Below are 13,695 nucleotides of genomic sequence, written 5' to 3' on the forward strand. Positions count from 1 at the left end.
AGTTTCAGTTTACCTTGGGGTTTTCCATTAGTTTTCGTAATCCACCTGCTTCAATTCTAAATTACGGAGAGCACATTGCTATACCTAACTTGGCCTAGCTCAGGTCAGCCCTACACTTCAATTTTTCTTCCATTACCTGCTTTCAGTTAACAAAGAATCAAACAATGTTTCGTGCTTAGAACATCAAATCAAACAATAAAGTCTTGCCTTAGCAGAAGTGAGGTTGGCTGTATGAATCTTAAAATGTCACATCAATTATTTTTATTTATTTATTTTCCACACTTGCTAAGTAGCACAATTAAATATACACGTACATATATATATATATAAAGCAATGAAGAAACACAAGCTGGGTTGCGTGGGACTTGTTCGCATGTGCTGTTGAAATAATCTGCAAAATATATCGAACTGTTAAAAAGTGAATTTATAATCCAAGAGAAATTATGGTCACACATAACAAGTATTGGAGTTTTTCTTTCTTTTTTAATATTTACCTTTAAATTCACCACGAATTATCCAAAAATATGTACTTTTACAGACGAGTGAATCTGCGGCATTTGACTTCATCCAGACTCAATTCTTCTGCTTTCTGTTGGCCAACAACATTATGGATTTTACCAAATCGAAGAACGATAAGAGTCGAATTAATTTCTGTTGCACAGCAAAACACTCACCTATAGTCCGTTTCCAACGTGTGTACAAAACGCTTGTCTCGTGAATGTCCACCACCGGTGCCACTGCTGCTGCCAGATTTGATGTATTGAGCAAGTTCGCCATTCACGCGAGAAAGATGCTTCTCGGACTGTTCCAGTCTCCTGGCGTAATCAACCTCATGCAACTTCAATGAGCTACTGTTCTGCTTGATCAAGAAAAGCCACGGCACGTTAGTTGAAAGTTACCGTTGCCGTAAAAAACTCATTTACGTGGAGAAAAACATGCCTTGGTCTTGGATGTGCGGTGAATTGGCGGCTGCTGCTGCTGTGTTTTTGGTGTTCCAAGAATTGTTCTTACCATCTCATCCAGCTCCGCCACCCTGCGCTTCAGATTGGTCTTATCCACCTTCAACTTCTCATTCTGTGCAGAAAGCATTTGATCTCTGTCTTGGAGTTGTTGTAATGTCGTCCGGGCAGTCATCATATCTTCTTCCTTTTTATCTATTTCGGATATGCAACTGCAATAGCAAAATTTCAAATAAGAAAAAGTGAAGAATGTAGCGGCATGAATTCACGTCGTAAGACGAAGTTTTGCTTTTAACTTGAGCAAAAACAAACAAGAATAAAAAGGATGCTACAATAATTCTTGTTTTTCTTGTTCCAGATGTGGGCATTTGGGTAATGAAATGAAACTTATATGTGATTTGAACAATTTTCTGCTACGGTACTCATTTGCAGGTTGTTGTTTGCTTATTGGTTTTTGTTAATTTCTGTTAAAAGATCGACCCTACAGCAATTACATCAATGATTCAATAGTAAGTTTGGTTTTTGGAAGTTACAGAAGTTGTAATCACAAGGAGAGAAACTTATAAAAATTGGAAAAAAAATTATGGTCGCAACTCGAAAGTGGTGTATCGAAATGGGTCTAACCTCTGTCTTTCCTCCATTAGATCATCTATCTGCTTCCTTAAGCTGAGAATTTCTTGCTCCTGAGATGATGCCAAAATCAATTAGCTGGGTCTACAGACAAGACGATAGGGAAAAGGAAGACAAAAGTTAAATAAATAAAACAAAATCAGTTATAGTCACCTTTGCTTGGAATTCTTCTGTTTGCTGATGAGCCTCTTCTACTAGTTTTTGAACGTGATATTGGTCTATCAAGTTCTAGATGATACCAAAAGAAACAAAACAAATGAGAATTGCCGCTATGAAGTTTTAACACTTATAAGTGACGGAGACTTACTGCATAGTTAGTCATGTCCAATTTGACACCAAGTAAATCCCGAATGACATCATGTGTCATGCTCTCGGCTGCAGTCAGCCTAGTATTCAGCAAACATACCTGAGAGCATATTTCAATAAAATCAATACTCTTCTGATGGTTAACAGTTCTGTCAAATTTGAGCGGTTTTGCCTACAAAAGTGTTTGAGAAAGGGAAACTAAGCAAAGGGGGTGCTGAACCTCCTTCTGCCGGCTAGCTGCCAGATTCTCTAGTTCCTCAATCCGAAGCCTGGCCGAAGACAATTCTTGTTCCTTCTCTGTATTCATCTGCTGAACCAAACTTGAAATGCATCTGAATGGCGAACTGGAACCCCTCGTCCTGATTTTCTCTGATTTGTCTGATGCCACAGCTGTTGATGTTGAGTTTCTCTTATCTTCTTTCACTTCACAAACCATGGCCTCAAGAGTCTTGTACTGTTCAAAAGGTTATTTAATGTCAAAATTTGGTTAATTATACATATCTCATTCTCTCTATTTGACAGAAAAGAATTCAGTTATCTGAATTTTGAATGCTGGAAGATGTGTTCAAGGATATATTGAATGGTGAGAGAAATTTTAGTCGTTGTACCTTCTGTTGGTACTGTGACGTCTGGGCTTCAGCATGCAACACGATTTCAGAGATGTATTCTTTGCATTGTTTGATCTTCATGATATGCAAAAATTGTCAAAATTTGGTTCTTAGAAAACAAATACAAGATAATTAAAATTCATTGTACAAATACAAGATAATTAAATACCAGCAAAGACCGGACCTCACCTCTTTATCCTGCTCTGCCCTTTCCTCTTCAAGAAGCTTTATCTTGTTGTGAGCCTCATGAAGTTCCAGTAGCCTACTCTGCAGTTGCCTGTATCAAAATGATTTATCATGTTTAAGGTAATTTAAAGCAAAAACTAAAATTTAACGGAGAAATCAAGCAATACCTAGATATCAGATCTTCAGCTTGTTCACCGTTTATGTTTTCTGAATCCATATGTTCACCGAAATTTTCAACTGTATACAATCTGTGTCTTAAAGCTTGGAGTTCCAGTTCTAGTGCATCTCTGATTGACCGATGTCTTTCTACCTCATCATTCATCTCATATACCTAAAAGAAGGGACCATTTTTGGAATTGAAACCAATAACCAAAACATGTCAATACCTCAAAGAGCACTTGTTGATACTAGCACTCCATTGATGTTCACGTATTAAATAAAGAGACAAAAATGCCAAGGGAGCTAACCTTTTTTTCCAATACATTGATGGTACATTCAAGCTCCTCAACAGAGCGTTCTAAAATCTTAACCTCCTCTTCCTTTTGTTCGGCATACATCTTACTTGACTCAGATTCCTACAATATTGGCACAATATATGATAAATCCACCTGCAATCCAAACTTTGATAAATGACAAAGGAAGGAACATGAAACACATACCTGGCGAGCTTCAACGGATATAGCTTCATGTTCATCGGCCATTGCATATGCCATCTCAAGTTTATCATTCAGGGAATGGACGTCTTCTAGGAGTTGGTCTCTCTCGCTGATGACTCTTCTCAAATCATCCTCAAAGCCTTCAACTGAGCAGAGTAATTTTTTTTCCATTGAAGAAGTCAAATGAATAATTTCCTCTTCCAAACCTTTCACCACTTCCTTCTGCTCTTCCAGTTGTTCTTCGGCTTCAGACGTTTTGAGATAGAGATCATTTAGAAGCTCTTTCAACTCACAGTTTTGCTCTGAAAGAGTGTTGATTGTTTCTGTGGCCTGCTCGAGATTAAAATTTGATTCAAGCAGAGCCTTTTCAGTGTCAGTGAGACGACCCCCGAGATTTTCATGTTGAGCCAACATATCATCAAGTAGGCATGTTTTTAATTCTAGTTCATTCTGGATTTGGCTCAAAGATTTCATCAGCCTTTCAGTTTCATCCTTTATATCCTTTGTGCTGGATGCTGATTCCTGCAACATTCTAAAATCAAAATGCAAGCCCTCTAGTAGAACCTCTTTCCGTTGCAATTCTTCCTTCAGTGCTAAATTCTCATCAATCAAAGTATTGCGGGATAAATTGAAGCCACCGGCTTTCAAATTTGTTCCTCTTTGATGTGCATCATCTTTGGAGATGTTACTAGTACGCACTATGCCATCCTCACAACTTGACGATATCCTTTGCAGTTTATTTGTTGTTGAGCAGCCTTCTTGCTGTCTGAATGGATGGAAACTGATTTCAACATTAGAACATGATATTCTGGAGATAAGCTCTCCAATGAGACAATGATGAAGGACAGATGTGGAAAAGTCTTTCTCCAATCTCTCAGAGCATAGTTCTTCAAGCAATGATCTTGAATTGCTAATAAAGCAGTGTATCTCCCTTCCCATGGATGAAGTATCAGCATATATTACTTTGAACTTGTCCTCCACATCACTTTTTAATTGCATAAAACACTCTTCAAGCAAAGACAATGATTTTGCTATCTCCACCAAATTATAATGAGATTGATCCTGCAGTAGCTCGTTCTCTCTTTCTATTAGACGTACTGAAGATTTGAGATGTTCAACTTCTTCAGTAAAGCTTGCTTTCTCTAACATCAGATCCTCACCAGCTTGCTTCCACAGCCCAGTCAATTCTTTTGCATTTTCATTTGCTTCCACCAAGGCATTTAACATAACATCGGCTTCTTTTATCATTGCATGCGCTTCTTCAAATTTGCTTAAGAAGCTACCAGCAAAATCACTCTTCTGATCGGCAGCTACCTGCACATCACAGAACAATGATCTTACTCACTAGCATTTTTCTTAATAAAAGATTGATTATGAAAGTGCTATTATACAACCCATTTTAACAAATAGTTGCCTCACAAGTTCACATCGCAATTATTTTCGGATACTATCGAGAGAATTTTTAATGTACCTTTTCTGTAATACGACACCCTGCATCAGCATTCTCCATCCTCATGTCAAACAATGGAACAATTTCTTTCAACTCTGCATATAATAATAAGAGCTGATTAAGTCCCCTGATCAATGTATGCTTCTGGTCATTATTTTAAAAACTTAAACTCACTGAAGAATATACCTGCTGGTTGAGAACTACCTCCAATGTCCAACTCACTAACAAGTGTGGTTAGCCTAACAGAGAGTTTGTGGAAAGCATCACGTGTCATCTCTAATTCTTTTTTCAAGCAGAATGATTCTCCTTCAGAATGAGTGAAATGTTTGAAGAGCTTCTTTGACTCCTCTGGATCATGATCAGCGGACTGAAGCACTGAGCCTTCTTCAACTCTTAGTTCCCCCGTTTTCCCTTCAAGTGCCCAAAATTGGTTAAGAGAACAAGAACTTTCTGTTGAAGTATCACAGCTGGACGTCAAACTATCAGTACTCCATTTATCTTCATCCTCATTTATTGTGTAAATGAAATCTTCAGTAGTTTTCAATCTACCATTTGCTACACTGAGCTCATTCTTTATTTCATGCAGCATGTGATAAAGATTTTCAGATTTCAAATACTTATGTGCTTCTAATGATAGCGGTTCAACCATACAAGACTGAGAAATTTTGCAAGGCTCTCTTAAAGCATTTTCATTTGTGTCACTAGTTGTGTGGTTGGGCATTCTGGCTGGTATAGCTAGAACTGAGATAGGAATCTTTCTCTCCGTTGCATAACTAGCATTACGATCCATAAGCCATTTTATTACAAGGAACGCAGCATTGGCACATTTTTCTGCTTCTTTGAACTGACTTTCCTTATATATGATTTTTCTCTCTAGCATCTCAATCATGTTGGTCTGCTCATCTGACAGCATGCAGAAAGGAATTGCCTCTTTGGTGCTTTCATCATTATCCAAATGCTGGAGTTCACTTAAAGCCATTGTTGCTCCCTTCAAGGAACTTAACTTCTGTTCCATTTCCATTACCATCATTCGCGCATCTTCCAAACTCTTCTGTAGAAGTTCAATTGTTTCTTCTTTTTCCATGCAAACTTTGGCAGCCCTCTGGACATCTTCACTGACACAAATGTTAGCTTGAGGAAATGAACAAGCAATAGTTTCTATTTGGCTGGAGGCGTTTCTGAGGGATCTAGAACCATCTAGGAGGAATCTTGTTAGTTCTAAGGTTGCCTTTTCCCACTCCCCACTCAGTGTTCTCATTTGATCCTCTTTTGCTGCAATTGTGTTTTTCAGTATTGTATTTTCCTGAATCATGCACTGTAATCTCTCATCAAGTTCAAACTGAAGGGCAGCAACCTCTTCCTGTAAATGAAGAATTGTTCTCGCTGTCTCCATCTCAACCTGTTCACAGACTGTTTCGGTTTGTTTCTGGTGAGACAACTGTAACAGCTGATCCTCTTGAAAGTGGCTATTAAGTAACCTCACCTCCTCAAGGTCCTTAGCCATTTTGTCCAGCTTAGCTTGCAAAGCCTTCCTCTCAACGTCTTCAGTGATCATCATTATCATGCCCTTGTTGTCTTTATGTAAATCACCTGATTTCAGAAAATGACTTTCACATTTCAGCTCAGATTGGATTTCTAATTTGTCCTTGTTGCATGAGACTTCCATGTATCTGCAGCTTTCCTCCTGCACATGATGTAACATAATTATTAAATGAACCCGCAACAATCTAGCATCCATTTACTCTTTTTTTATTATCATCACCTACATTTAGATCTACATGAATCACATGGTTTTGTACAACCTCATCACATACCTGAGTGTAAGATGCTATTTCATCTCCAGACTCACTTCTTATAGACAAGGTTTCAACCTGAAAAGTGGTTGCCGATCATAAATTTGATTCCGAGAAGAAGGCAAAGTGCAACACAACGTGATGTCTATGTAGGTTATAATCTGTCTAGAACTAGTTGCTCTCTAGCTCATTTAAAATGAATAACATGCGCAGAATTTCTTCTTGCTGCCGTGAGTGAGAACCCAAATTTTGGGTAGGTTTTAACTGCCTCATACCTCTTCCTTGCACTATCGTCTCTCTGCCTTTTTTTCTGATTTTTTTTTTTTTTTATATAATTGATGTGTGTGTTGTCTTCGTGCATTGTTATATCATATGTGTGCTCATTGTGCTTTTCATCCTCTATTATATATATATATATATATATATATATATATATATATATATATATATGTATATATATGCGTGTATATATATTTATAATATATGTGTGTGCTCAGGGTGATTATTGATTAATAATCTTCTTTTTTTTAATATAATATATGTGTACGCTCAGTGTATATATTAAAAAATTTAGGTCCCGTGAGGCTTCGCCTCACACCTAGGCCGGGCTATCCCTTAGACGCCTCACCCACACCTCATGATTTTAATACACTGGTTTAAATGCACAGAAAATGAACTGGGATATAGCAACAAAGATAAAAAAAATCATGTAAAATTGAAAATAACTCCAGTATTTGAAGAATGGTCACCGATCTAAACCAATTGGATACTAGGCTGGAAACAAATTGATATATCTCACTTACCATTGAATATTTATCTGATTGCCTGAATTCCTCAGTTTCCTTGGAGAAAGAATATCTGACCTGCATATATGCAAAGATTGTCGATCAACTACATACGCAAAGGTTATTACGTCATTTAAACAACAGTTTCTTTCCAACTATTTATAGGCTATCCTTACAGAGCCCGAGGTAGCCTGACTGGAGTTCATATGCTTTTGCAGTTCAAGTTGTAATTCATCTACTTCCCTGCAGACCCAAAATCATAAGAGGATAATGAGCAATGGCAACATGTCACTTTTAACCAAAACAGCGAAAGACATTTGCCTTCACATAGTTAATATGATAGGTTTAAATTGTATCAATAGCAGCAGAAAGTAACTAGACAAATTATGGTAATAGAATGTCCACATATATGGCTGTCAAGTAGTGACAGGACCAGTGTTTATCAAGTGGAGGAAGGATGAGATTCCTTTCTGCCGTATGTTTTTGGTAGCCAGGGAAAGGAGCAGGATTATAGTGGAAACTTAGAGAACACATTGAAATTAATTGATTAAAAAGAAACAAAGCAGATCCAAAATGCATTTAAAAGTGTATTTTGATGAAGAAAAATACCTAATCAGTTTTGAATTCATGATCCTGCAATCTTCCAGTTCCCTTATGGTATCACTATTCTGCACTCTTCAAAGAAAACACATTAAGAATTGGAGGTTTCTAAAAGGTCATATGTATTATTATTAATCAAAAGGTGTTTTCCAACCTGATCTTCATTTGAGCATGGAAGCTTTCCTTGAAGTGTATCCAGAAGCTGCAAATAAAACATGTTTTAGATAGCCACCTTAGAGTGCATGAGGCAGTTTTGGAAGGAGGAGAATTTTATGGACCTGATTGCGTAATTCTGATATTTCAGCTAGCAATGTTTCTCGCTCTCCATGCTCGTGAAAGTTTTGGTACCTGGCATGAAGAATAATGCAAAATGAGTCACTGCCACCCAAAAAGAAGACAAAGAGCAACCATCTACAGAATTGAGCAATATACAAATTACAATTTAAGTTGCTCAAGAAGTCTAAAGTTCTCCACAGCATATCGGGTCAATTCTGGATTGCTATCAATTCTTGCTTGAAGCAGCTGAATCTCTTCCAGTAAAGCCTTGTTCTCCTCCATCAGATACTTCTCAGCAGACAACATTCCATCCGTCAACAGTTCAAGTCGTTTAATTTTGTCCTCCCGAAACCTTAGCATCACTTTATTATGTCCAACATCCTCCTCTCTTTGGCAAACCTGCAGAAATACCATGTCAATAATAAATCGCATCACATACTGCTATTTAGACATTAATAATCATGAAAAACCTTTGCACAGAATAGTCAAGAACTTAACAGAGATAGGAAACTATAGATAACTACTTGTAGCAAAACACACCAAGTTGTTCATGTGTTCAATTTCAGCCACCAACTTCTGGACTTCATGTTCTGCCATCTTTTCCCTTCTTAGGGCACCAACTAAAACAGTCTCCATGCTTTTCATCTGTTAAATTTGTGTTAGAATGCATTTCCATAGTGGCATTGCATCATACAATTTTTCTTTAGAAGGAAATGACTTCTATGTGGAAAATCAAATTACCTTCTTGCTTTGCATGATTGGTAACTTATTAGTTGCCATGTTTTCTTCTTGAGAGTCATCATATTTCTCAGGCAAGTCACTGAATCTAGGTTCTTCACTACTTGGCACGCAACTTGTTGAAGACCTCGAGAGGTTATGGTGCATCATTAGGATGGACAACTGGCCCTGTAACGGTTCAATACTTCAGTTATACCATTTGTTAGATGTTCAAGGTTAAAATTTTCACAAAATTGCAAATATAACTCATGCCTTCAGCTGTTGGATTTGTCGCTGAAGTGCAGTTGTGTCACCTGAAGCATCTTCATTCACTTTAGCCTGGAAAAATATGGAAAAGAATGTCAAGAACTAAAAAGAGAATGAAAGTGTGTGTGTCAGTGTACGAGGTAAGTACATTGTTCTGGATGAGTTTGGCACGCTGGGCAAACTTCAAAGTGCTAAGTGTCTCATTTGCAGAACTACAAGGAAAGACAAGGTCAGTTTAAGGAAAACAAAAAGAAGAATAAGAACATAAAGTAATTTAGAACTAGGAAAGAATCAACACATACCAAATTGATAGGCTGACATTCGATATTATAGTTGTTTTTGAGTTCCCACCCAGAGAATCCTGCATCCCAAAGTCGTAGACCAATTACGTATGAAGATGCACTAAAATGAACAAGTATGCATAGTGTTACGAAATGACATAAAATATCTTAGGTTCCAGAGCATTTGGCGTCTAACCTGAAGAAGAAATGTAAGCCTTGAATCTCTATAGGGAACATGTCTATGTTTCCCATGTGCTAAGTCGACCAAAGACATTATCACCAAGCTAAAACCAAAAAGTAATATAGGTTAACCAACTAAAACCAAACTAAAGTCTGACTAGCAATAGAGGCATATACGACTAATTCAACCATGTGCAAACAGACCCCATCTTTTATGTGTTTCTGGAAATTATACTAATCACCAAGTTGGCATTTGAATTTGGCCTTGTGAAAGCAGAAAATGGAAGGAAATATTTAAAAGTATAATAGAACACCAAACAGGTCCTTGAAATAATTACCCAAGAGTTGATAATGATTTGTTGATATTTGCTGCTTCTTTCAAACGATCTCCCTCTGCACCAGAGCTTTTCTGCCTAAATGAATAAGCAAGTCAGCCAGCAGATAAGCCTTGAATAAAATATTAAACAAAAAAAAGAATAAATTATGAAGATGGTAGTTACCTTTCTGAGCCAGCTAGATCTACTAAGTTCAACCTAGCGAATCTAAAATGGGTCATGGAATCCTTTTCCCAACGGCTTTCTATGATACATGTGAAAACACTGTGGGATCGGCTGCTCTCACTGTTCATGTGCGTTGCTGCCATTTTTCTGTTTGAAGCACCCTAAGAAAATAAATATATAGCATCATACTCACACCCGAATGTGTAGTTAGTGATTCATTAGATAACATTTATCATAAAGTCCCACCTGTAACAGGAGCTTGACAACATCATTAACATTCCTCACATTGTATTCTGTAAGGTTTTCAACATATACCCCTTTCTTCAAGTCCTCCCTGAGCTACAATATGGAAGATACGTTTACTTATTGCTCAACAAAACAATGCTAAGTGGAAATTGCAGCATGAACATTTGAAAAGATGTTAATTACTTGTAGATTAGTTGATGTAGGCTCCAAGAGATCTGTTATCTGCTCATTGTAAATCTCAAGAAAGGAACATTTGCAGCTGTACTTCAGCTGTTCCTCCCGCCTGCTTTCCTCTTCCTGCACGAATAAATTATAGTAAGACATCAAACCCAAATAAAAGATAAATTATCAAACCCAAATAAAAGATAAATTTTAGCTATAGATTAAGATAGAACAGCCTACCAGTCTGATCCTCTTAAACAAATACTCAAAAATGCGTGGAGTAAGCCCACAATCTTCATTGAGCTGCCCTTCAACCTCGTATATTTCACCCATCATTGTGTATGTTTTGCCACTACCCGTCTGCAAACAAGAAACTTAGAGTGTAACTTATCCAGCAAAAAAAACCACACCATGCACCGAACTATTAACTTCTCCAACGAAATACCTGACCGTAAGCAAACATGCAGCTATTATAACCAGACAAGCAATTCTCCACCATGGGCAACCCAGCAACTCTGAACAGCTTTTCCTACGACAAACTCAATCGACACACTCAATGAGTTTCCAATGGATTGACGCCAAATAATAAAACATCAAGGTCCATTTTTTGACATAGCATTACTTTAAAGATAGCAGTAAAAACTAAAACAGATAAATTTTAAGTATTATTTTACATAACCCTAGCTTGAAATCTAAACCTGTGATATTGTCTCGCATGCAATGTGATCGAATGTGAATCTGGTTTCCGGATGACCATGCCAAACCAGAGTTTTCGCGCTTTCCTGCTTCAAACACCGGCCTTGCCCTTGCAAAGCTCTCTCCATACTACTCAATGGCCGAATTCGAATCAGCACCTGAACTCAAAACCAATCAAATCAATCAAACTCCAGAAAACTTTGATACCAATTACCAAACCCAAACCAATCTCCGAACCTGCACATTGTGATCGTTCCAGAACGAAGAGTCCTCCGCTAGCTCAAAATGCGGAACTTGAGCTAAAACCTCGGAATTCACCACAGAAACCTCCCGGGAGATTCTAGAACAGCTCCCTGCTCTGCCTCCATTGTACTGCAGAGCTTTGCTTCCGGTACAACCTCCCATTGCTCCACCAATGGAAGCTCTACCGGTCCTTGCCGGAGTGCTTTGAGCCGAGTTTGGCTCCGAGTGCGCCTTCCCTCCGCGACCTGACGAAACCCTAGGAGTTCCATAGCTGAGACCTCCACCATGTCCAGCTTTCTCCGGAGCTTCGATCTTCCTATCCAACGATAACGAATACCGACCGGATCGAATTGCCTCGAACTTTGGTTGCGAATCGAAATCAAACTCATGGAGTTCCTTCTGCAGCTGGGCTGGATCTGCAATGCTGTTAAGAGGCGTTCTTGGAGGTGGAAAGTGGATTGGATTCGACGCGGTTTCGAATTCGTTCTCGTTCGGTTCGGATTGCGAGTTCCTCGCGACATTTCGGGCTGGGAATCGAACAGTTGAGCTCTCTTTCGACGACATACTGAGGGAGCTCGGAGCTTCAGTGAAACAAGCTGGATTGTTGTGTTTGTTTCCGTATTACAAACGGAGTTTTGAATCCATGATTCGACGGAGAAGACGAAGAATACGGTGCCGTTTTGGGGGGTTTTGGGTTTGCTTTTGGCCGTTGGGGTGGGAAGGAGAGAAGTGGGTTGAGATTTGAGTGGAAAGTGTCAGAGTGGTGGGAATTTGAAATTGGTAAAGCTCAGTGATTACCCCCGCCCGTTTGAATTGTTAACGGGACGCTCCATCTCTTTTTGTCTTTTTCAATTGACCCCAATTATATATATAGCCGTCTATGCAAAGAAATTATCATTTTATAAGTATTGATTCATAAATTATTTTTGCAAAAATTCAATTCAATCTGAAATTATTTGTCTATTTAATTATCAAGATAAAATTTCATTATTTATTATATAACAAAGTATTCGTTAATTTCTTTGTACCCAATTAGATGTCTTAAACATTTCTGATTTGGCTAATATTTTGTAAGGATAATCTATGAGGTACAACTTGAAAAATAGACGGTTCGGATCGTTAAGGTTCGACGTAATATGGACCCCACAACTAATCCCTATTTTTATAAAAAAAAAATGGGTATCCATTCCTTTAAAAATTTCTTATATATATTTCTTTTTAAATAAACCAAATATTCTAATCTAATTTATATTGTCGCAAAAGTGATTCGAACTTGGTTGCAATGAGAAGACATTGTTCTAGTCAACTTAGTTATAGCTATGCATGTTGAATTAATTTTTTTTTTTTTTTGAATTATAAGTCAATTATTACCCTAATTTGTATTTTTCTTTTTTTTTTTACCAACGAGGATGGAGGATTCAAATTTGATATCTCTCTTAGTAATTAGGAAAATAAATACCCATAATATACTAAGAGCTGAGAGAAACATGGTTCAGTATGCCTAACCAATTGGCTAATAAAATGACGTCACATTGTTTTTTTAAATAAAATAATGAAATAACAAAATTACAATGACAACTTATCGAATTGCTCATTCGTATTAAATGTTCGAATCACCTAGTTGGTCAGACGGTTTAACCCAAGTTTTGTTGTAAGAACTAATAGGCATAACTCAACTTGATCGTTCACTTGACTTGTAAATTAATCGTGTGTTATCTTGTAACCTATAATTAATTTAAGGAAAATCATGGAAGTTTGTAACAAAAAAGTGTGCGCAAATATGATGGTCCGTAGAAAAAGGATGTTGAGTTGATTTGAACATAATGATGATGGGGGATTCAGCTATGGCCAAAACGATGATTAAAGAGAAAAGAGTTTAGGGTGGGAATTTGAATTCAAACATCAACAACGTCTGATGATCAAAACTCAAAAGAGAAAGTGGATTAGTGGAGGAGCGGCCTGAAATGGGACCTTAATCCTTATAATATATATATATATATATATATATATGTATGTATGTATGTATGTATATACACACATATATGTTGGATTTTGTGTAATTAGTATAGAAATTTTATAATTACATACTCATTTTGTTGTCTCGATGAGGTTTAAGGCTACTCAAATTTGAGAAATTCCTTTGGAAATCTACAA

At 37.4% G+C, this 13,695-nt stretch overlaps 1 protein-coding gene across 1 annotated transcript; it reads right to left on the reverse strand.

Annotated features, from left to right (window-relative positions):
• Window positions 1–232: 232 nt before the first annotated feature.
• Window positions 233–12,362, reverse strand: LOC126608627 (kinesin-like protein KIN-12C). Its single transcript, XM_050276582.1, has 36 exons — window positions 11,536–12,362; window positions 11,301–11,456; window positions 11,048–11,131; window positions 10,843–10,962; window positions 10,624–10,737; window positions 10,441–10,533; window positions 10,195–10,355; window positions 10,033–10,107; window positions 9,711–9,798; window positions 9,536–9,594; window positions 9,382–9,445; window positions 9,240–9,305; window positions 8,991–9,155; window positions 8,790–8,894; window positions 8,413–8,648; window positions 8,252–8,321; window positions 8,128–8,175; window positions 7,983–8,041; window positions 7,550–7,616; window positions 7,392–7,451; window positions 6,610–6,666; window positions 4,982–6,479; window positions 4,817–4,890; window positions 3,349–4,659; window positions 3,157–3,264; window positions 2,857–3,020; window positions 2,693–2,780; window positions 2,504–2,578; window positions 2,116–2,349; window positions 1,897–1,995; window positions 1,743–1,817; window positions 1,584–1,642; window positions 940–1,171; window positions 675–856; window positions 495–589; window positions 233–391 (listed from the first exon to the last, which is right to left on the reverse strand). The coding sequence occupies exons 1-35, from the start codon at window positions 12,103–12,105 to the stop codon at window positions 574–576; spliced, it is 6,732 nt and encodes a 2,243-aa protein (XP_050132539.1). The 5' UTR covers window positions 12,106–12,362; the 3' UTR covers window positions 233–391; window positions 495–573.
• Between the last annotated feature and the right edge of the window lie 1,333 nt (window positions 12,363–13,695).

This window comes from Malus sylvestris, chromosome 16 (assembly GCF_916048215.2).
Source record: "Malus sylvestris chromosome 16, drMalSylv7.2, whole genome shotgun sequence".
Lineage (NCBI taxonomy): Eukaryota > Viridiplantae > Streptophyta > Magnoliopsida > Rosales > Rosaceae > Malus > Malus sylvestris.

Excerpts from the sequence above, each read along its gene's own strand:
- LOC126608627 (XM_050276582.1), bottom strand. The coding sequence starts at position 12,105 with ATGTCGTCGAAAGAGAGCTCAACTGTTCGATTCCCAGCCCGAAATGTC. Across the intron at positions 1,818-1,896 it reads TGGACATGACTAACTATGCA|AACTTGATAGACCAATATCA; the intron begins GTAAGTCTCCGT and ends GGTATCATCTAG. Across the intron at positions 857-939 it reads ACCGCACATCCAAGACCAAG|AACAGTAGCTCATTGAAGTT; the intron begins GCATGTTTTTCT and ends TTGATCAAGCAG.